General features: G+C 41.5%; 2 protein-coding genes and 1 long non-coding RNA gene across 7 annotated transcripts in view; 2 read left to right on the top strand and 1 right to left on the bottom strand.

Annotated features, from left to right (window-relative positions):
• Positions 1-3,679, top strand: part of nphp3 (nephronophthisis 3) — a 28,507-nt gene extending 24,828 nt beyond the window's left edge. Inside the window, exon 27 of the mRNA XM_038997883.1 lies at positions 2,048-3,679. Coding sequence (XP_038853811.1) covers positions 2,048-2,216 — 169 coding nt within the window. The 3' untranslated portion in view covers positions 2,217-3,679. The remainder of the gene's footprint in view (positions 1-2,047) is intronic.
• LOC120051166 (ubiquitin-like modifier-activating enzyme 5) lies at positions 3,518-9,003 on the bottom strand. Of its 2 annotated transcripts, XM_038997879.1 has the most exons (12): positions 8,664-9,003; positions 8,453-8,498; positions 8,177-8,266; positions 7,936-8,045; positions 7,702-7,788; positions 6,699-6,783; positions 6,493-6,597; positions 5,844-5,971; positions 5,461-5,596; positions 5,223-5,301; positions 5,019-5,125; positions 3,518-4,833 (listed from the first exon to the last, which is right to left on the bottom strand). In XM_038997879.1, exons 1-12 carry the CDS (start codon positions 8,840-8,842, stop codon positions 4,750-4,752), a joined length of 1,236 nt encoding a protein of 411 aa, XP_038853807.1. In that variant the 5' UTR covers positions 8,843-9,003; the 3' UTR covers positions 3,518-4,749. The 2 variants fall into 2 exon arrangements, with proteins under 2 accessions (XP_038853807.1, XP_038853808.1); XM_038997880.1 differs by lacking the exons at positions 8,453-8,498; positions 8,664-9,003 and having other exon boundaries at positions 8,182-8,266.
• A 179-nt stretch (positions 9,004-9,182) lies between these two features.
• The window catches only part of LOC120051169, a 55,605-nt gene continuing 42,047 nt past the window's right edge, over positions 9,183-22,740 (top strand). For 3 of the 4 annotated variants that reach the window (XR_005477231.1, XR_005477232.1, XR_005477233.1), the window contains exons 1-3: positions 9,183-9,431; positions 12,260-12,373; positions 12,990-13,096. This is a non-coding gene — a long non-coding RNA (uncharacterized LOC120051169). Of the gene's footprint in view, positions 9,432-12,259; positions 12,374-12,989; positions 13,097-15,570; positions 15,599-22,740 lie in introns of those variants that run through there. The other variant, XR_005477234.1, reaches the window with a different exon arrangement.

The following is a 22,740-nucleotide window of genomic DNA, read 5'->3' as shown; positions in this document are numbered from 1 at the left end:
TGACCCTGTGCAATCAATGGTTGGGACTGGTTATATTGCTGGGTGTGGAAGCTCATTAAAAGTAAACTCAGCAAAAAAAGAAACATCCCTTTTTCAGGACCCTGTCTTTCAAAGATAATTCGTAAAAATCCAAATAACTTCACAGATCTTCATTGTAAAGGATTTAAACACTGTTTCCCATGCTTGTTCAATGAACCATAAACAATTAATGAACATGCACCTGTGGAACAGTCGTTAAGACACTAACAGCTTACAGACGGTAGGCAATTAAGGTCACAGTTAGGAATACTTAGGACACTAAAGAGGCCTTTCTACTGACTCTGAAAAACACCAAAAGAAAGATGCCCAGGGTCACTGCTCATCTGTGTGAACGTGCCTTAGGCATGCTGCAAGGAGGCATGAGGACTGCAGATGTGGCCAGGGCAATAAATTGCAATGTCCGTACTGTGAGACGCCTAAGACAGCGCTACAGGGAGACAGGACGGACAGCTGATCGTCCTCGCAGTGGCAGACCACGTGTAACAACACCTGCACAGGATCGGTACATCCGAACATCACACCTGCAGGACAGGTACAAGATGGCAACAACAACTGCCCGAGTTACACCAGGAACGCACAATCCCTCCATCAGTGCTCAGACTGTCCGCAATAGGCTGAGAGGGGCTGGCCTGAGGGCTTGTAGGCCTGTTGTAAGGCAGGTCCTCGCCAGACATCACCGGCAACAACGTCGCCTATGGGCACAAACCCACCGTCACTGGACCAGACAGGACTGACAAAAAGTGCTCTTCACTGACGAGTCGCGGTTTTGTCTCGCCAGGGGTGATGGTCGGATTCGCGTTTATCGTCGAAGGAATGAGCGTTACACCGAGGCCTGTACTCTGGAGCGGGATTGATTTGGAAGTGGAGGGTCCGTCATGGTCTGGGGCGGTGTGTCACAGCATCGCCGGACTGAGCTTGTTGTCATTGCAGTGCAATGCTGTGCGTTACAGGGAAGACATCCTCCTCCCTCATGTGGTACTGTTCCTGCATGCTCATCCTGACATGACCCTCCAGCATGACAATGCCACCAGCCATACTGCTTGTTCTGTGCATGATTTCCTGCAAGACAGGAATGTCAGTGTTCTGCCAAGGCCAGCGAAGAGCCCGGATCTCAATCCCATTGAGCACGTCTGGGACCTGTTGGATCGGAGGGTGAGGGCTAGGGCCATTCGCCCCCAGAAATGTCCGGGAACTTGCAGGTGCCTTGGTGGAAGAGTGGGGTAACATCTCACAGCAAGAACTGGCAAATCTGGTGCAGTACATGAGGAAGAGATGCACTGCAGTACTTAATGCAGCTGGTGGCCACACCAGACACTGACTGTTCCTTTTGATTTTGACCCCCCCTTTGTTCAGGGACATATTATTCCATTTCTGTTAGTCACATGTCTGTGAAACTTGTTCAGTTTATGTCTCAGTTGTTGGGTCTTATGTTCATACAAATATTTACACATGTTAAGTTTGCTGAAAATAAAGGCAGTTGACAGTGAGAGGACGTTTCTTTTTTTGCTGAGTTTATAATATTAGATAGCCGAAGCAAGTCGCACATCGAGTCTTGGGGTTGTCGCCACCAAAGCTGAGTTCCAAATCAACATTGGTGTTATTCAACCAAACATTCTAACATTTGAAATTCTACTAAAGTTGCTCTTGTGACATCATCATATACAAATGAAATTGTATTCTTATGAATAAAGTCACCATGGCAAAGAAATAGAATGGGTTTCAAATCAACACTGTTGCTCTTATCAACCAAACATTCTAATTTCCTACATTCTACCAACTTTTCTTTGTTTGATTTTGTAATTTGATATGATTTTACAAGGGAATTGTCATGACATTGAAAAATAGTGAAACATACACACACTCACCATCTTATTGTGAATACACATATACAGTGCTATACTAGTTTTATTTTCATCCCCATATCTCTTTATGAACCCTGTAATGTTATATTTCTCTCTCTCTTCTGTCCATCATTCTGTCTTCCCTCCTCTCTCTCTATCTCCCCCAGCTATGAGGAGGGGGACTTTGAGAAAGCAGCAGAACTCTACAAGCGAGCCATGGAGATCAAAGAGGCGGAGCCGTCTCTGGTGTGTGGGAAGGCCCCGTCTCGGCACTCGTCCAGTGGGGACACGTTTAGCCTACGAGGGCCCGCCCCTCTCCCACATGCCCCCAGGTGATCCCTCCATCTATCTCCTCACCCCTGGGGGACCTAGAACACTGGGGCTCTTTCCCAATTTGTCTTCCCTCGATTCCACGTGTGACCTTTCCTCATCTCCTTATAGAAATGCATGGGTGGAGAAGGTCCAAGGGTAGGGACCTTGGATCTTCTCCAACAATGTTCTTTGAGAAGATGGTGAGATAGGGTCCGGGGAATCACGGAAAGAGAATTCCAATAGAGCCAGGGTCTACAATCTGCATTCCTGAGAAGAACGTCCATGGAACTCTCAATGGTTCTTTATGCTGCTTTGAGACGGAACAGTGTTGTAATGTCGCCTGTTAAGTGTACTGTAGCTAACTTCCTTCATGAAAATATGAAGTATGCTTTATTTAATGTCTGTTAAATGGCTGTATTGTGTTTGTTTTTTTAAAGATATTAATGTAATCATGTATTATTATGAAAGAATGGGAAATGATGTCAACACTGCCCTTGTCAGGGCCTGAAACTCAGGTTAAGAAGGTTTTTTTTATTCTATATTTACGAATGTTTCCAAATTTCAATAGCTCACTGTTAGTACCTATGGAAGTGTATAACTGTTGAAATTACATTTTGAATTTGATAATTGGATAATGATTCATCAAAGTCAGTCGCTCTGGATAAGGGTGTCTGCTAAATGGCCAAAATGGACATTCCTACAGCTGTACACTTTCATAACTATTGTATGCATGCTCATATAAAAACACATTTTGGAGCTGTATTGTTACAGAATGCTGTGCCGGTTATGCAATCAGTGCCAAGTCTTCATGCAGTAATAGATATTTTATTCATGTAAACTATGACATATGCCTGTTTCAAGATGGAACCTTGATCTCATGCCATGGTGCAAATCAATAATTGTATATCACTGAGCAGTTTTAAATGTATTTACCTCACGTAAAGTATTTATGCAAGTAAGATAATGGGTTTCAAACCCATGCCATCAGTTTTTCAGAATTCTGCCCTATTGCAGAGGTTCTGACGTGTTAGATCTCTCACCACACAATTTCACTGAGGTGTATTCACTAGACCTCAAATGGAAGAAAACGGACCGAAGCGGTGAGGAACTACCCTGAACTTGCCCAATAAAAAACATTTTGCTACGTTGTGCACTAATGAATAAGTTGAGCCTTCATTGTCTGTGTGAATGTACATGAAGCCAAAGTTGATGTAAGGTACCAAAACCCTGTCATGTGCCAAACATATACTCTAAGTGCATTGTCTTACTGTGTACTCATGTCATTGTGTAAGAATCTGTAAATGAAATACCATAAACTAATCAAATGTATTCCGGCTAATAAATACTTTATTGAAACAAGGTGTGCACAGAGTCAGTCAATACAGTTTCAGCAGAGACCGTTTCGGGTTATAGGTATATCAGTTTAAAGAGCTGAGAGCATGACATGGAGCAGCAGTGGTCCATCGCACCACCACAACAATGAATGCAGAGCCCACTCGTTTTTCGTCACGGTATGGACCAGAGCTAGACAGGGCGCAGATAGGTCATGCGAAGAAATGTTGGGCCTCATTCAAAATGTTTTAGAAGGTGGGAAATGCATTAACAATCCAGTTTAATTCATTAATAAGCATTCTATACAGTAGTAGTAGTAGTTGATCAGAGGCTTAGGGCGTCGTTCAAGCTGTAGCATTAGATTGTGTGATAGAAACGTTAAGGTAATTTCCGATTGAGCCAACATTTACTGTGATCGCCGTCTCCACTAACGTGGCAATATCGCCTTTCAATTTAAATCACGCTGTAATGCTGAACTTCGGCAATATTCAATTGCCGAGTGTTACAACAATCTTTCCTCTCAGTCAACAGTTGACACACAAGCATAATTCATCAGACCGATAACATCTGTATGTACCAGGTCCATTACAACAAAACGAGAATTACATACGATTTAGGGTCAGGATAGGTTATTTCAACTACCAGTTTGTGCCCTCCGATGCTGAAATTCAAATGGAAATTTCGACAGCTATATGCTTCCATACTGAACGGGCGTACACTAGTAAATTCCTACCCTTGGGGAATATGAAGATCATTCTCAACAGCAGCACTTAAGGTCATTAACCATGCATTGCATTCGCTTTGTCAAAAGAGCAAAAGTACTTGCATTAAGGAGTATTGATACTGTAGTAGGGTTAGAGGGTAAGAGAAAAACTTGGCTCCATTTTAGAACATGGAGAGACAGTAAGATACAGCATACCTCCTGCAATGGAGCTTTGCGTGGTGTCTGCTTAGTTATTAAAAAGGTGGTACACAGCAAAATTCTCCAGTGTTAAATCAACACAGTCTTAAATGTAACTGTTCCAGTGTCTATACGGGTCCACACTTTCCAGTGTTAAATTAACACACTGGTTACTGTAAAGCCTTAACTCCTTCAATACTAGAAATGTTACACAAAAAAATATCAACACTAGGTAACACTGGCCAATTTGCTGTGTAGGTTCACTGTGATGTTGCTGAGATAAGCGATGCATGACGATAATAACGACGGATTGTCCGGTCCTAGTTACAGCTTCCTCATCCGAGCCATCAGCTCCTCTAGACTCTGTTCCGTTTCCTCCACCGTCTCCTCTTCTGATGTCCCCGTCTCCTGGAAAAGAAGACAAATGGCATTATTAGTCTAACCTTCCTTGAGATGCCTTATTGGAGCAGTGTTTAGCAGGTGTGGCTTGAAGACCCCGGGTTCGAGACCAACAAGGAGCGTTGCATTGTCGCCGTTCGTTAACAAATCACTACGACAATATAGTATTCTTGTAAGGTTTGCCTGGTACTGACCTTGTCAGGGATGGTGTAGGCCACAGTGATGCCCTCTGGGAGGTCAGGGACTGGGCCGGAGGCGGCCTGGAGTTCCTCGTCTGTCTGCTCCGACACAAGCTCAATACCTAACAGATCAAAACCATAGGTCAGTAATGGTAGCTAGACAGGATCACTTACTATGGACAACACATTTAGGCAATATCAACACTTTAGCTAACTCACCCCAGTCGTTCTCCTCGTGAACAACCACCTCCTCCACCGCCTGCTCTACAACCTTTTTCGGCCGCTCTGCCTCTTTTTTCTTTGGGCCACAAAGCACAAACACACACAACTGAATTACAACTGTACCAGGTCATGTACATCCCCTCACACAGCCCAGGTCATGATATATGAGAGAGAGAGAAGAGAGGAGAAAGTGAGAAGAGAAAGATAGAAAGAAAGGGCCTCCTTGGTCAGTCACCTTATAGTCGTCCTGCTGTTTCCTGCAGTACCGGTCATCGCACGTGGGGTTGGCCTTCATGGCCATAGTGGGGAAGAAGTCCTGCATAGCGTTGTAGCCCAGGTAGTGACTGACTGTGCCAAACTTCAACAGGTACCTGAGGACCACAACCCACAGTTAGAATACCTTCATAGGAAACCCTGTTATGTGAATTGTGGGGTATGATCAGGGTCATATTCATTAGGGCGCATCGTAGCAAAACTTTTCACACCAGAAAAACCAAGTGTTTCTTATTTTGACAAGTTCAGGTAGTCCCTCCCGGCTTCAATACGTTGTATTCCGTTTGGTGCCTAATGGATATGACCCAGGGCTCATTTACAAAACGAATGTCACTCATATCTTACTTGAGGACGTTTTGGACCAGGATCCCTGCCACCACGCCCATGGTGGTGGGTAGGCTGGCAGCGCACACCCCGTCCCTCTTCAGGGTCTTCTCATCAATGTTGGCCGCCACCACCAGGGGAGGAGCACACTGTCACATGGAGAAGGAAGTAAGTGCATTGCACGGCATTGGCAACTCACCCAACAGGGCCATGTTCAGAGGTGGCAACATCAAAGAACGTTCAGATAGAAATGTAGCGTGTAGGACAGACGTCCAGAACGTTTCGTCACTGAATACACCCCCAGGTGATCAATTTCAACTCCATGTCATCAACTCATGTCAACTATGGCAATCAAAGCTTGTGTTTTGGGTGAGTTTACAGACATCAATTTATATGGAGTAAAGAACAATATTGCTTAGGAAACTGGCAGAACAAAAAAACATAAGTTTAGGCATACGAGTGGAAGGGTGTATAGGGGTGAAAATTAATTAAGGTTAGGGTTAAGGTTTGGAACAAGGTTTGTGTTATGGTTAGGAATAGCTTCAGTGAATTAAGGTACGGGTTATGGAAAGGCATAAAAGTTAACATTGGGTTAGCGTAACGCCATCTGCCGCAATTCATTTTCTGACACTGTCTATTGCCTATAAAGCAAGTGTATGTTGTGACGTACTGCGAAGCAGGCCGTCTCCCCGGGGATGATGAGCTGGATATGTCCGGACACGGCGTTCTCACTAACACCCGACTCCATCCAGATCTGACTCAGCTCGTTACACGCCTAGGCAGCAAGAAGATGACCAACATACATCATCTGATCTTCAACAACTCAATAATGTATGTTTTATAGTCAGGGAATGAGGGATATAGGTTAGTACTGACTGTGTTGATGGCCATCCGGGCCTCAAAGTTGTCCACACAGCCCAGGACCAGGTCCACAGCATTTCCATCTTGAAGTGCCCCATGACTGAGACAACACAGAGAGTACTTAAGAACAGGAGAGCATACAGACTGACCTTGTAGTGAACGTGTGGATATTCTTTTACGTTATTTGTAATGTAGGCTACCCAGTGGTACAGATGTAGGATCTTAATTTGATCCCCCTGTTGCAGGACAACATCTGAGGTTCAAAAAAAGGCTTCTGAAGTTTATATATTTCCACTTTGAAATTTCAGACTTGATTTTCCCTTACGAAAAATATCAACCTCTACAGACATAATAATTCACATTTCTTGTTGCTGCTGGATTATTATCCTGCTGTAGCAAACTGGCTGAAATTAAGATGCTATTATACAGTACCAGTCAAAAGTTTGGACACAGCTACTCAATCAAGGGTTTTTCTTTATTTTTACTATTTTCTACATTGTAGAATAATAGTGAAGAAATCAAAACTATGAAATAACACATTTGGAATCATGTAGTAACCCCCCCCCCCCCCCCCAAAAAAAACGTGTTAAACAAATCAAAATATATTTTATTTGTTTAACACTATTTTGGTTACTACATGATTCCATATGTGTTATTTCATAGTTTTTATGTCTTCACTGTTATTATACAATGTAGAAAATAGCACAAATGAGTAGGTGTCCAAACTTTAGACTTGTACTATGCCTCTAGATGCTGAAACTTTAACCAATGTAACCCCCTTTCTAGATTATTTTACGTGATTTTAAGTGTTTATTTCAGAGTTGTCCTCATCATGTACATTACAGTATCCAATGTCATACTGTTACGCAATTATGTTATCTAATGAACTTGAGTCAGAAAACAGAGAAAACACTCATGCCGTATGGAACAGCACAGTGGAGCAATTCAATACTGAAAACACTCTGTACAAATGACCACACGAGCAGTTTGGCACTTAGGAGAGGACATCACTTCTCACCTTATGCGATCCATGAAATGTGCAAAATTGTCCATGGTGGTGATGTTATAGTTGTGGGTCTCAAACTGCACATCTGGGTTGATAGTCCTGTTAACATAATTGTTTAATATGCCAGCACCTTATAGCGACATGATATCATATAAAACAATGTAAATATCTGGGGTATCACTCATGGGGTGTGTTCAGTAGAACACAACCCCCCCCCCCCCCCCCCCACCCACCAGGTAACTGTACCTGAGTGTGTGTTCCGCTGCCTCTACTTTGCTGAGACCAGCCTGGTGAGGCTGGAAGAAAAGCCTGTTCATATTGGCCAGCTCCACTTTGTCATAGTCAAACAGGATGAGCTGTACAAAGAGGAGGCGCGGCGCGTAAGGCAGAATGACACAATGCATGTCGCATTGATGGACATTGTCCATCGGAAGCATCAGGTAGAAAGGAATGATATGTTGATGTAGTAATGTGAAGTTTGTATTACCTTACCAATGCCACATCTTGTGAGCATTTCTGCAGTCACACTTCCAACTCCTCCAACACCCACCACGGCTACAGTGAACGTCCGGATTTTCTGTTTAACAGTAGGATAGAAACACATGCCATGTTATTGTCATATAAGATCTGTATAGAGTTTTAAAATTCTGGATATCCAGGAATCCTGCAACAGGGATTTCTTCAAAGCCTGGCAATATTGGTGAAATACTGGAATTGGGTAACATTTGTGTGTATCAGATAACAATAGAATGTAATATATTACCTCATAATCTTCAACAATGCCCATTCGCTTCAAAGCCATCAGACGACTGTAAGGTAAGAAAATGTTAAGGTAAACAGTTTACACCATATGGGACGTGCCGGCCCTTTTTCTGGGGTGTCAACCAGATCAGGTAGCTAGTCTTATGTATTTATTATCACAAATGACTCCATTCGCGGCCGTTAAATTTTGACAGTTTAACATAGCTAGCTACCTGTAAGGGTTTGAGTCCACTACTTCAGCACTCATTTTGTCGATCCTTGGTCTGTGATGAGGATGGTTGTTGTCAGCAGGTTCCTCGGCACACATCGCCGTACATCGCTTTTGCTTACACTTGATCAACTCATTCTCCAGCTCTCTCACTCGTAGCTTCAGTTCTTCGACTGAGGTCATGTTTCTACAAGGAATAAGGCACACTAACTTCTCCGTTGTTCAAATGTAAAATGCCTAGATTGCAAAGCCTTAACAATTAAAGAAAGATTACAAGCGATGGATGACAACTAGTACACGTCTACACAGCTCGAATCAGCTGTCAGCCTGAGTTTCTGTAAATTACGTCCGGGCGGAAACAATCTGCGGTGAGTAAAATAGTTCCTAGTGTACACGATCTATACGGCATCTGTAAATTCTACCATCGCTCAAGTGCGGGCCTTCAGCAAATAATGTGCTTTTACAGATCTGTGAAATGAGCTCAGTCGCTCTTGCGGTGACGGTTTACAGAAAACGTAAAACATCTGACTTGCGCAAGGTTTGATCTGTAATGCACTGATACTCACCTATGTCGACTGAAACGAAACAAAATATCTATGTTGTATTAATTGTACCTTAGCTTTTACAAATGATTCATCCACACTGAATTATGGAAGACCAAACAACTCCTGTTCGTGAACAGCACATGTTCAACATTGTCAATCTTCAGCGACAATGTTGGAAAGACATAAGGAGTGTCCAACAATGACAAGCTCACTGTCAGACAATGCAGGTAAATTCAACTTTTCGCATTTTGTGAGTCACGGTCCAAGTGTTGGTGTCTGATAATTTCAGTGTTGGACAGTTTTTAAAAATTATTTTTCATTTATTTAACTAGGGAAGTCAGTTAAGAACACAATCTTAATTTCAACGACGGCCTAGGAAGAGTAACTGCCTTGTTCAGAGGCAGAACGACAGATTTTTACCTTATCAGCTCGGGGATTTGATCTTGCAACCTTTCAGGTTACTAGTCCAACGCTCTAACCACTAGGCTACCTGCCGCCGCAGTCCAACCCCACTTTTCCGGTGGAGGCTCCTCAGGGGAGGACCATCCTCCTCAGTGAATTTCATTTTAAAAAGTAAATTGTAAAACATTTAAAACGTTATGTTTTTTAGATTAAACTATACTAAATATAATCACGTCACCAAATAACTGATTAAAACACTATTTTGCAAAGGTCTACAGTAGCCTCAACAGCACCATTGTGTAGCAAAGGACAGCTAACTTCCGTTCTCTGGGTACATCGACTTCAATACAAAACCTAGGAGGCTCATGGTTTTCACACCCCTTCCATAGACTTACATAGTGATTATGACAACTTCTGGAGGATGTCCTCCAGCCTATCAGAGCTGTTTCAGCATGAATTTACATGTTGTCCACCCAATCAAAGAATCAGAGAATTATCGGCTACTGAAAGCGTAAGCTACAGTTAGCTAGCATTGCAGTATATAAAATGTGTTGAGTAATTGACTCAAAGAGAGAGAAAGACAATAGTTGAACAGTTTTGGACAAATTCATTTCTCTCTAAATGAAGGAGAAGCTAGAGAGAGAGATTTTGTATTGTTTTTTCACTTTCAGTTTCACTTACTTAGCTAGCAAATGCAGCTAGCTTGTTTAGCCTACTGAAACAGCCTTCACAAACAGAGGTGTGCTATGTTAGCTAGCTGGCTATGACTTTCCAACACAACACTGGAACTCTTCCAAGTCAAGGTAAGCTTTTGGTATTACAAATTTATTGCCACCGGGGCCTGACGGTGTAACTGCTTACTGACTGTACACTGTAACGTTACTGCATGATTGTAGTGGGTTTACTAACACATTAGTTATATTATCTATGCTGACAATGACATTACTTTAGCTGATATGGTGACAACGATGTAGGCTGTGTGTAGCGGTTTGGCTTGGATTATTTATTTTTTTCGCCTGGTCACATACAGCTGATGTGTTGTGCATTGAAGTCCACAAGTCAAGGGACGAGGTGAGAGGAGGAGAGCACATAGATGTGACAAGCAGTACAAAGTGGCTGCTATGAAAGTGACCTGTGTTTACGTGTGATCAGGGGTAAGGAAGGCCCCGAAAATTGGACTCCAGTCACCCAAGTCATAGACTATTCTTTCTGCTACCGCACAGCAAGCGGTACCGGAGCGCCAAGTCTAGGTCCAAAAGGCTCCTTAACAGCTTCCACCTCCAAGCCATAAGACTGCTGAACAATTAATCAAATGGCTATTTACATTGACACCCCCCCTTGTTTTTACACTACTGCTACTCGCTGTTTATTATCTATTTATTATTTGTTATCTGTCTATTATTTAGTCACTTTACCCCTACCTACATGTGTAAATTACCTCGATTAACCTTTACCTCTGCATATTGACTCGGTATCGGCACCCGCTCTATATAGCCAGTGGTGTAAAGTACTTAAGTAAAAATACTTTATACTACTACTTAAGGTGTTTTGGGGGGTATCTGTACTTGACTATTTACAGTACCAGTTAAAAGTTTGGGCACACCTACTAATTTTTTTGTATTTTTAACATTGTAGAATAATAGTGAAGACATAAAAACTATGAAACAACACATATGGAATCATGTAGTAACCAAAAACGTGTTAAACAAATCAAAATATATTTTATATTTGAGATTCTTCAAAGTAGCCACCCTTTGCCTTAATGACAGCTTTACACACTCTTGGCATCCACCACGGGCCAGCCAATGGCAGACCTGCACTACTTCCTGATACCCAACTATTGGCCCAGTAGCCTCAGCGTCCTCAACAGCATGGGCAGCCTGAAGGGTGTGGAGGGTATAACCTCTGAACCCTTACATCTGACACTGTTAGAAATGCTGAAGGCAGGGTCAGCTTCTGATCTCTAAATCCTAAGTTAAAAGTCCCACTCCAGCTATTTTTTTACTTTTACCATTGAAAAACTGCATTCTAAGTATAAATACAGTAAAGTACACACACGCTAAGCTTACCGTATGCTTCCCAGTCAGAACAGTTTGCGCATATATTATTACTACATTTTGAGACGTTTTTGTTCATTCTGGTCTTTGGCAGTTCGCACACACAAAATGTTTTCTTGAGGCAAGTCGAAGACTTCGGCCACTGAAGTCTATGTCCCTTCGTCTGTGATTGGTCAACAGTACTACTAGTAGTAGGAGTGGGAACATTTGTTGTCATTCAGCGAGAGACGAATAGTTTTCATGCACATTTTTTTCACTTGAGAAATACTTAATCAAACATCTTAGCTACTGTAGATGTAAAATTGCGCGACTAAGACCTCCTCGTCAAAATGAATGATAGATTTCTTGATTTCTAAGATTAATTCTGACTATTTTGAGGAAGTGTTTCTGCCTATGTTGTTGCTACGGTGGCTCAAGAGGGACAAAGAACAGTAATATTGCCCTTTTTTTCCTCAAATTTGTCAAGCAAACGGCTTTTGGGAGTATGAGAGCAAAGACGGTCGCTTCGCCTAGCCGAGGTCTGATAGAAGCTAACCGAACCTATGTATGCGGACGCCTTAAGTTTCCAATGTCTGTATTTCTCTCTCAATGGCCAGGTGTACCCACTCCTGAGGAGCTGATCTCCATCTACTGCCGGGGGATGCCATCCTCTGCCTCAGCTCAACTTCTACCTGGCCCTCTCTGTCTTTAAGATGGCAGGGATCGCTCAGGTTAGTCTCTCTCTTTCACACACACACAAGCATGCACACAGAGTGCATTTAAGGAGTCTATAATTACTCCCCATAGAGCTGTGTGATAAGATGCACCTTTTCACTGACGTTAGATAGACTGGCGTAAATGAAGGAACACATAAACACACTGTAGCAGTTTCTCTATCTCCCAGCTTGTCATCTCTTTGGGGCTGTTCAGCTGAAGAGGCAGCTAATGAGCTCAAACTATTCCCAGGTCCACATTCTCATCTAATTAAATCTCATCAAGAAACACACACACACACACACTTTTTTCTCCTGTCTGCTTTCATTATCTTTCGTCTGTACCTGAACACGGCAAACCAAAGCAGACTCCTGGAGTGTGTTCTGTAAAGATTCAAAATGTTTTTTTTTCTCATCAATCTGCGTTGGCTTTCATCTATCTCTGAGCCCCGGTTGAAAATAGACACCATTGGCATTTTCCCTCTTTCATGCTGATGGGAAAATCAGGAGGATCATCAATTCAGGAGGATCATAAATGGATCACAGCGGATCATAAATTGTGATTTTTCTCGCTTTATTCTGTCTGTCATTCCGACTCTCTCTTTCTCAATCTATCTTTCTCTCTCTGATTTAGGGCATCTATGTCCGCCACCTCCTGGGCAATGCCAGTGCTCCGAATGCTGCCCAGTTTGGCCAGAGTGTGGAGCCGTTGGCCCAGGTTGGGATGCAGATTGCAGAAAGGTATTTTGGTTCACGTGATATGAAAACTACACCCTATCATCGCATTATTGTGTGTGTGTGTGTGTGTGTGTGTGTGTGTGTGTGTGTGTGTGTGTGTGTGTGTGTGTGTGTGTGTGTGTGTGTGTGTGTGTGTGTGTGTGTGTGTGTGTGTGTGTGTGTGTGTGTGTGTGTGTGTGTGTGTTGCGAGTCTGTTTGTGTGTAGCCGCTCCAGATCTGTCCCTGCAGATGCCAGACTGTTTCTCCAGATGGCTAAAGGTCAGGCCCATGCTCCATTAGGTCACAGAGTTCATGAGACAGCACCCGCTTCCTTCTCAGCAGGTAGTGGTGTAAAGTACTTAAGTAAAAAATACTTTAAAGTACTACTTAAGTATTTTTTTGCGGTATCTGTACTATTTCTTTACAGTTTATATTTTTGACTACTTTTACTTCACTACATTCCTAAAGAAAATAATGTACTTTTCACTCCATACATTTTTGCTGACACCCAAAAGTACTCATTACATTTTGACAGGAAAATGGTCCAATTCACACACTTATCAAGAGAACATCCCTGGTCATCCCTACTGCCTCTGACCTGGTGGACTTACTAAACACAAATGCTTTGTTTGTAAATTATGTCTGTGTTGGAGTGTGCCCCTGGCTATCTGTAAATTAACAAAAACATTTGTGCCGTATGGTTTGCTTAATATAAGCAATTTGAAATGATTTATACTTTTACTTTTGATACGTACACTACCGTTCAAAAGTTTGGGGTCACTTAGAAATGTCCTTGTTTTTGAAAGAAAAGCTAATTTTTTGTCCATTAAAATAACATCAAATTGATCAGAAATACAGTGTAGACTTTGCTAATGTTGTAAATGACTATTGTAGCTGGAAACGGCATAGGCGTACAGAGGCCCATTATCAGCAACCATTACTCTTGTGTTCCAATGGCACGTTGTATTAGCTAATCCAAGTTTATCATTTTAAAAGGCTAATTGATCATTAGAAAACCCTTTTGCAATTATGTTAGCACAGCTGAAAACTGTTGTTCTGATTAAAGTAGCAATAACCTGGTTATCAAGAGAACATCCCTGGTCATCCCTACTGCCTCTGATCTGGCGGACTCACTAAACACAAATGCTTCGTTTGTAAATTATGAGTGTTGGAGAGTGCCCCTGGCTACCCATAAATTTAAAAAAAAACAAGAAAATGATGCTGTCTGGTTTGCTTTATATAAGAAATTTGAAATTATTCATATTTTTACTTTTGATACTTAAGTATATTTTAGCAATTACTTTTGCTTTTGATACTTAAGTATATTTAAACCAAATACTTTTAGACTTTTACTCAAGTAGTATTTTACTGGGTGAGTTTCACTTTTAATTGAGTCATTTTCTATTAAGGTATCTTTACTCTTACTATTAGTATGAAAATTGGGTACTTTTTCCACCACTGCGTATTTTCAAACTTGTATGGGATCCGTAAATATGAATAAAAATGTAAAATTATGAGCCTAGTTTAGCCAAGGAGAAAGCACTGAGCTATTTAGGGAGAAAGGCAGGATCTATGATTAGCTGAGATAATGAAGGGGCTGGATATGCTGAGAGATGAGTCCTTTTTTAATCCTTTTTTGATTGGTCTGTCATGTCACAGGCTTCTGTCTTTAACAGAATTGGGGCTTCCCTGGTCAGTATATAGATTTTCTTTAGTACCACATTTAAAAATATATATATATAGTAAATGGGCAACTGCAAAAGTGTTGCTACAGCTCCAGGGCTGCGTGGTAAACCGTATTTTAAAATATACTGGTATTGATGCACGAACCGGTTTGGATTTTTACTTTACCGTATTTCAATGTTTGGTTTGTTAAATGTAATATAAATGGGATAACTGAGTGATGAAACTCGAAAAAATTATGGCAATCCTCCGTTTTTACCGCCAGTATGAGACTTAACAGTTGAGAACTGCTAATTTGCTAGCAAGTGCTTTGGGTGCAGTGTTGCCAACTCCTCAGTAAGGAAAGTAGCTATTGGCTGTCCTAAAAGTCACTAGAAGTCGCTAAATGACGTCATCACCTACTTTGCATAATTGGCCATGTGCATGTAATTGTGATGGACGCTGTAGGAGAGAGGAATGACTCGATTCTTTTTTTTTTATGTCACAATTCCAACCTTCCTCCTTTATCTGGGCTTGGGACCGGCAAAAGTGACCCAAAAGAGACACTCTGGCGGAGTTACTTAGGTTTTACATTTTTTTTTTTTTTTTTTTTGGTTTGGTTTTTAACCTTATGGTCCACTTAGGAGCCTATAACAAGTCACAGTAAAACATTTAACCATTACATTTTTTACATTTTTTGGGATACAATCTACATTAACAGTCTAAATGGACCAAAAAGAGACAATAGAAAAAACTGTCAATGGCATTGTGAGAAAATTATGGTAACTAGTCTGGCCGTTATTCAGCCAAAACATTTTTTTTTAAATGTAAGCCAGGGCGGGATCAGCCAGCGGCGGTGTCACGACTTCTGCCGAAGTCGGTTCCTCTCCTTGTTCGGACTGTGTTCGGCGGTCGACGTCACCGGTCTTCTAGCCATCATCGATCTATTTTTCATGTTCCATTTCTTTTGTCTGGTTGTCGCACTCACCTGGTTTCAATTCCCGAATTACATGTTGTATATGTTCCCTCTGTTTCTCCCATGTCTTTGTCGGGAATTGTTTAGTGTAAGCACGTGTGCTTTATGTGACTGGTGCGATACGAGTTTTGTTGCCCATGTGTTTTGTTATTTTTGTATGCCGGTAGTTATGTACATTAAACGGCTCCGGCTATTTACCAAGCTCTACTCTCCTGCGTTTGACTTCCATGCCACCAGTTACGCACCCCTGACAGGCAGCTTCCCGCATGCGCGATTCATTAGCAGTCTGGATGCGGAGGGGTGAACATCTCCTGCTCTGACTGCAGCTGGGAGGGACTGCTGCGCGATGACTGGGCCGCCTGTGAGTGCTTTGGGACGGGGGTGGGGCCGACGGCAGAACCCGCTGCTTGTTGAGAAGAGTAAGAACGATACGTGCTTTCACGTCAGAGTCTCCAATAACACCAGAAAAAGTTGCTCAATTTTTCGCTAGTTGCTTTTTTGAAAATGTGTCGCTAGAGCAGTCTGATTACTCGCTAAATATAGCGACAAAGTCGCTAAGTTGGCAACACTGTTTGGGTGCGCACACATACTTTTTTTGCCATGAATCTGGCCTGTGAGGTAGTGCTGGTGCCAAAAGCACCCTAGAAATCGGCAAAATGCTACTTGTGGAGAAAGTAAGAATTGCCATTGAATCCATTGAAAATACATGGTCATAAACCACGTTTCCATCCCAAAAACTATCTGCGAGTAAAGTCATACCAGTATATAAAAAAAATAATTGTTTGCTCGACATGGTATGATGTGTAAAATTAATCATGCTTGAAAAGGTGGAAACACCTTTTATGAGCAAAAGTTGATAAAATAACCATCATATGGAATAAACTTGAAGTCAAGGGATGATATGGTGTGTGGTCCTTCCAACCATGCAGTTTATTAGGCTACAGATGAAATAAGTTATGATGGGTGGTGAAAGTGCACGGTGATGAGCTTGATGCTCCGTTCCAATAAATATCGAGGGTCTTATTCTGGTGACATGATGATCGATGCTTTATTGCCATTTGACAAATATAAATATTCTCGCTCTTATCCATAATAATCATGTAGACTACCCTACCCGCACAGCCTACCCGCACTGTATCTGCAAGCTGTTGGCTAGAGCGCATATGTCAAGACCAGAGTAGGCACATTATAAATGTAACCCAACAGTTTTTATGTGGTACAGTGTGGAAATGATAACAAATGAGTGAAGGAAATGCAGAATCATTTTTGGTTGAAGTTTGATTGAACAGTATAGAACAATCAGCAGAGAGAAAGCCCTATTAAAACCACTTAGAATGCATTTGTTTCCACCCTAGAGTCATGCACTACTTATTAAGCATATTTAGAACTATTATTCAAAAACATAAAATACCTTCAATAATTAGAAAAATATTGTGATGTGATATTTCGGCCATATCGCCCAGCCCTGTACAGCTCTCAAAAGCATTGCTGCCCTGGATTTAGCTGGTGCTATCGATAAAGCTCAGTGGGAGTTTAAGTAGAACAATTACTTTCAGGAGGACAATGCCATGATGACTCATGCGTTTGCATGTGAATTCATAAAGAGATGGCAAAGGCTTAGGAGGGTGTGAACGACACTGAATGGGCGCAACGGAATGGGGTCAACAGAAGAAAGAGCTCTCTAGAAACTGAAAATCTTTCTTGGGCATTTTTCCTACTTGTCTCTTAGTGAGCTAACACGTTTGTCAAATTTCAAAGAAGCATAACTTTCCCATGTTTCCTCCAACTGCAATGTATGATATACCATTTTGAAGCTCTGAGTCTGTACAAATCTTGAACATGCCCACAAACAGCCTCAATTAAATCGGGGCATGGACTCAACAAGGTGTCGAAAGCGTTCCACAGGGATGCTGGCACATGTTGACTCCAGTGCTTTCCACAGTTGTGTCAAGTTGGCTGGATGTCCTTTGGGTGGTGGACCATTCTTGATACAGACGGGAAACTGTTAAGCGTGAAAAACCCAGCAGCGTAGCAGTTCTTGACACACTCAAACTGGGGCGCCTGGAACCTACTGCCGTACCCCCCAGTTCATAGGCACTTAAACCTTTTGTCTTGCCCATTCATCCTCTGAATGGCACACATACACAATCCATGTCTCGATTGTCTCGAGGCTTAAAAATCCTTCTTTAACCTGTCTCCTCCCCTTCATATACACTGGCTGCAGTCAGACACACCCTCTCCCCTCACGCTTCGAAAACACCGACAGTGTCATTGCATTTTGGTACAGCAGAATTACATTTGTTTCCAATGAAACCCTGCGGTTCGGTGTGATGCGTACATTGGATGTATCGAACGTATGCGTCAAACTGTATGCGCAGACCGCTTGACAGAAATGGTAGCAGAAGGTGAATGTTGATCTGTTGTTGCATACATACTGTATCCAGATGGTGCTGCGTACTATTTTGCTCAGTAACGGTGTCGGTGTGTTCGAAGCGTCAGCCCTCAAATGTCAAACACTTCTGATGACGTATCATGCCGTCTGACGAGTATACACTTGCAGGGGAAGGGGAAAAGGAGGAAGGAATGAATTTTAAATAGACCGCCCTTGCCCGGAAATTTGTCACTCTTCCCGGTGATTGTGTTTTCAGGCACCAGTAGCTTGTGGATGCTTTATATGCGCTACAGTCAATTATAATTGTATGTCTACTTATATTAACTATATAATTATTAATATACGCCTACTGTATGATAACGTTAGTCTGGCTAGCTGGAACTTCTGAAGAAGGAAAATGTTTTATTTCTACAATTTTCAAAAGCTAACCAAACAAAAACATAATTACTTTTACGAGATGTGTTTGTGCATTAGTAGCACAATTTCTAACTTATTTACATTTGTTTTTACTTACACTATGTTGACTCCATATTGGCGTGGAGGTTTTAAGTTTTGACGGACTTTTCTTAGCGGATGTACAATCATCGCGAATTGAATGATGGGGCGTTTCAGGCCCTGAAGTGAACGTAATTGTAGACTCACAAACTCCATTAAAAACAAGGGCTGAGGGGCTTACGATGCAATCTTCCCTTGCTTGGCTAACCATTTGGACTGATGACAAATATGGCCGCAGGGATTCCACCAAGGGCATAATGCGAGGGTAAGTGGACGAGGGTGCGTCTTTTATGAGTTTGAAATGCAGCCATTGATTTGAAGTGGATTTAACAGGTGACATCAATAAGGGATCGTAGCATTCACCTGGAGTCACCTGGTCAGTCTATGTCATGGAAAGAGCAGGTGTTCCTAATGTTTTGTACACTCTGTATAGAGATATATTAATGCATGGCTCTAGGGTAGAGAGTGTACCTGTCATACAGAAATAGCATTAGATATGTCCACGGAGCAGGGGCTGGAGCCACTCTCTCTTCTGCTGCTTAATACCACACATGTATGTGGAGGACCTCCATGCTTCCCATCTCTACAGAGGCAAACACAACCATAGACCTAGGAAGTATCCAATGACACCATCACATCACAAATATATTTTGCAACTGGTAACATAACAACCAGAAAATGTTGTAACTCATCATAACAGAATAATTACATTCATATGAAAAATGATTACCAGTATGGTGTATTAGACCTGCCCGTACGAGCAGCGCGAGCTTCCTTTTTTTGCGCGAGTGAAGTGAGTTCGGAAAAACAGAAAGTATACATCTTAGAAGTCGTTTTCACATACAAACTTTATATGTCCGAACTCCAAATCAAATACGCATCACACAAATAAAATGGACGTTGTTGTAGAACGTTTATGTTGATTGGCGATGTTCTGCATTGTGTCTATGTAAACAGGGTTATTAGGGAAATCATTCTTCTTGCAGAATATTGAGAATGAACCATTTTCCTTCGTGACCCAATTACAGAGAAATAGGGTGCGTCAAATGGCACTAGGTAGGGAATGTGACGCGGTCATAGTCATTCAATGATGTCAGAAGGGATAGTAGTGAGCATGAGGGTTGCCTTGTGTTCTTGCAAACACAGATGTAGTTTTAGTCCACGAAATTAGTCCTTTTTTAAATTTTAAATGTTGCGTCCCTTCTGATATTGTAAGTAGAAATTGTGCACGAATATGACACGTTAAAAGCCTGTTATATGAAAGGAAGTCGTTTTTCATATTGACCACATGCAAAATTCAATCAAATCGATTTTATTTATATGAACAAAGACTTGCTAGAGTGCTACAATTCATCATTTTGACATGTCCCTCTGTGTCTCTAGGAAGAGACAGCACCCGCTTCCTTCTCAGCAGGTAGTGGTGTAAAGTACTTAAGTAAAAAATACTTTAAAGTACTACTTAAGTATTTTTTTGCGGTATCTGTACTATTTCTTTACAGTTTATATTTTTGACTACTTTTACTTCACTACATTCCTAAAGAAAATAATGTACTTTTCACTCCATACATTTTTGCTGACACCCAAAAGTACTCATTACATTTTGACAGGAAAATGGTCCAATTCACACACTTATCAAGAGAACATCCCTGGTCATCCCTACTGCCTCTGACCTGGTGGACTTACTAAACACAAATGCTTTGTTTGTAAATTATGTCTGTGTTGGAGTGTGCCCCTGGCTATCTGTAAATTAACAAAAACATTTGTGCCGTATGGTTTGCTTAATATAAGCAATTTGAAATGATTTATACTTTTACTTTTGATACGTACACTACCGTTCAAAAGTTTGGGGTCACTTAGAAATGTCCTTGTTTTTGAAAGAAAAGCTAATTTTTTGTCCATTAAAATAACATCAAATTGATCAGAAATACAGTGTAGACTTTGCTAATGTTGTAAATGACTATTGTAGCTGGAAACGGCATAGGCGTACAGAGGCCCATTATCAGCAACCATTACTCTTGTGTTCCAATGGCACGTTGTATTAGCTAATCCAAGTTTATCATTTTAAAAGGCTAATTGATCATTAGAAAACCCTTTTGCAATTATGTTAGCACAGCTGAAAACTGTTGTTCTGATTAAAGTAGCAATAACCTGGTTATCAAGAGAACATCCCTGGTCATCCCTACTGCCTCTGATCTGGCGGACTCACTAAACACAAATGCTTCGTTTGTAAATTATGAGTGTTGGAGAGTGCCCCTGGCTACCCATAAATTTAAAAAAAAACAAGAAAATGATGCTGTCTGGTTTGCTTTATATAAGAAATTTGAAATTATTCATATTTTTACTTTTGATACTTAAGTATATTTTAGCAATTACTTTTGCTTTTGATACTTAAGTATATTTAAACCAAATACTTTTAGACTTTTACTCAAGTAGTATTTTACTGGGTGAGTTTCACTTTTAATTGAGTCATTTTCTATTAAGGTATCTTTACTCTTACTATTAGTATGAAAATTGGGTACTTTTTCCACCACTGCGTATTTTCAAACTTGTATGGGATCCGTAAATATGAATAAAAATGTAAAATTATGAGCCTAGTTTAGCCAAGGAGAAAGCACTGAGCTATTTAGGGAGAAAGGCAGGATCTATGATTAGCTGAGATAATGAAGGGGCTGGATATGCTGAGAGATGAGTCCTTTTTTAATCCTTTTTTGATTGGTCTGTCATGTCACAGGCTTCTGTCTTTAACAGAATTGGGGCTTCCCTGGTCAGTATATAGATTTTCTTTAGTACCACATTTAAAAATATATATATATAGTAAATGGGCAACTGCAAAAGTGTTGCTACAGCTCCAGGGCTGCGTGGTAAACCGTATTTTAAAATATACTGGTATTGATGCACGAACCGGTTTGGATTTTTACTTTACCGTATTTCAATGTTTGGTTTGTTAAATGTAATATAAATGGGATAACTGAGTGATGAAACTCGAAAAAATTATGGCAATCCTCCGTTTTTACCGCCAGTATGAGACTTAACAGTTGAGAACTGCTAATTTGCTAGCAAGTGCTTTGGGTGCAGTGTTGCCAACTCCTCAGTAAGGAAAGTAGCTATTGGCTGTCCTAAAAGTCACTAGAAGTCGCTAAATGACGTCATCACCTACTTTGCATAATTGGCCATGTGCATGTAATTGTGATGGACGCTGTAGGAGAGAGGAATGACTCGATTCTTTTTTTTTTATGTCACAATTCCAACCTTCCTCCTTTATCTGGGCTTGGGACCGGCAAAAGTGACCCAAAAGAGACACTCTGGCGGAGTTACTTAGGTTTTACATTTTTTTTTTTTTTTTTTTGGTTTGGTTTTTAACCTTATGGTCCACTTAGGAGCCTATAACAAGTCACAGTAAAACATTTAACCATTACATTTTTTACATTTTTTGGGATACAATCTACATTAACAGTCTAAATGGACCAAAAAGAGACAATAGAAAAAACTGTCAATGGCATTGTGAGAAAATTATGGTAACTAGTCTGGCCGTTATTCAGCCAAAACATTTTTTTTTAAATGTAAGCCAGGGCGGGATCAGCCAGCGGCGGTGTCACGACTTCTGCCGAAGTCGGTTCCTCTCCTTGTTCGGACTGTGTTCGGCGGTCGACGTCACCGGTCTTCTAGCCATCATCGATCTATTTTTCATGTTCCATTTCTTTTGTCTGGTTGTCGCACTCACCTGGTTTCAATTCCCGAATTACATGTTGTATATGTTCCCTCTGTTTCTCCCATGTCTTTGTCGGGAATTGTTTAGTGTAAGCACGTGTGCTTTATGTGACTGGTGCGATACGAGTTTTGTTGCCCATGTGTTTTGTTATTTTTGTATGCCGGTAGTTATGTACATTAAACGGCTCCGGCTATTTACCAAGCTCTACTCTCCTGCGTTTGACTTCCATGCCACCAGTTACGCACCCCTGACAGGCAGCTTCCCGCATGCGCGATTCATTAGCAGTCTGGATGCGGAGGGGTGAACATCTCCTGCTCTGACTGCAGCTGGGAGGGACTGCTGCGCGAGGACTGGGCCGCCTGTGAGTGCTTTGGGACGGGGGTGGGGCCGACGGCAGAACCCGCTGCTTGTTGAGAAGAGTAAGAACGATACGT

Source organism: Salvelinus namaycush, chromosome 7 (genome assembly GCF_016432855.1).
Source record: "Salvelinus namaycush isolate Seneca chromosome 7, SaNama_1.0, whole genome shotgun sequence".
NCBI lineage: Eukaryota > Metazoa > Chordata > Actinopteri > Salmoniformes > Salmonidae > Salvelinus > Salvelinus namaycush.
Note: the sequence above shows the minus strand (reverse complement) of the source record. Positions and strands in the feature narration are given on the sequence as shown.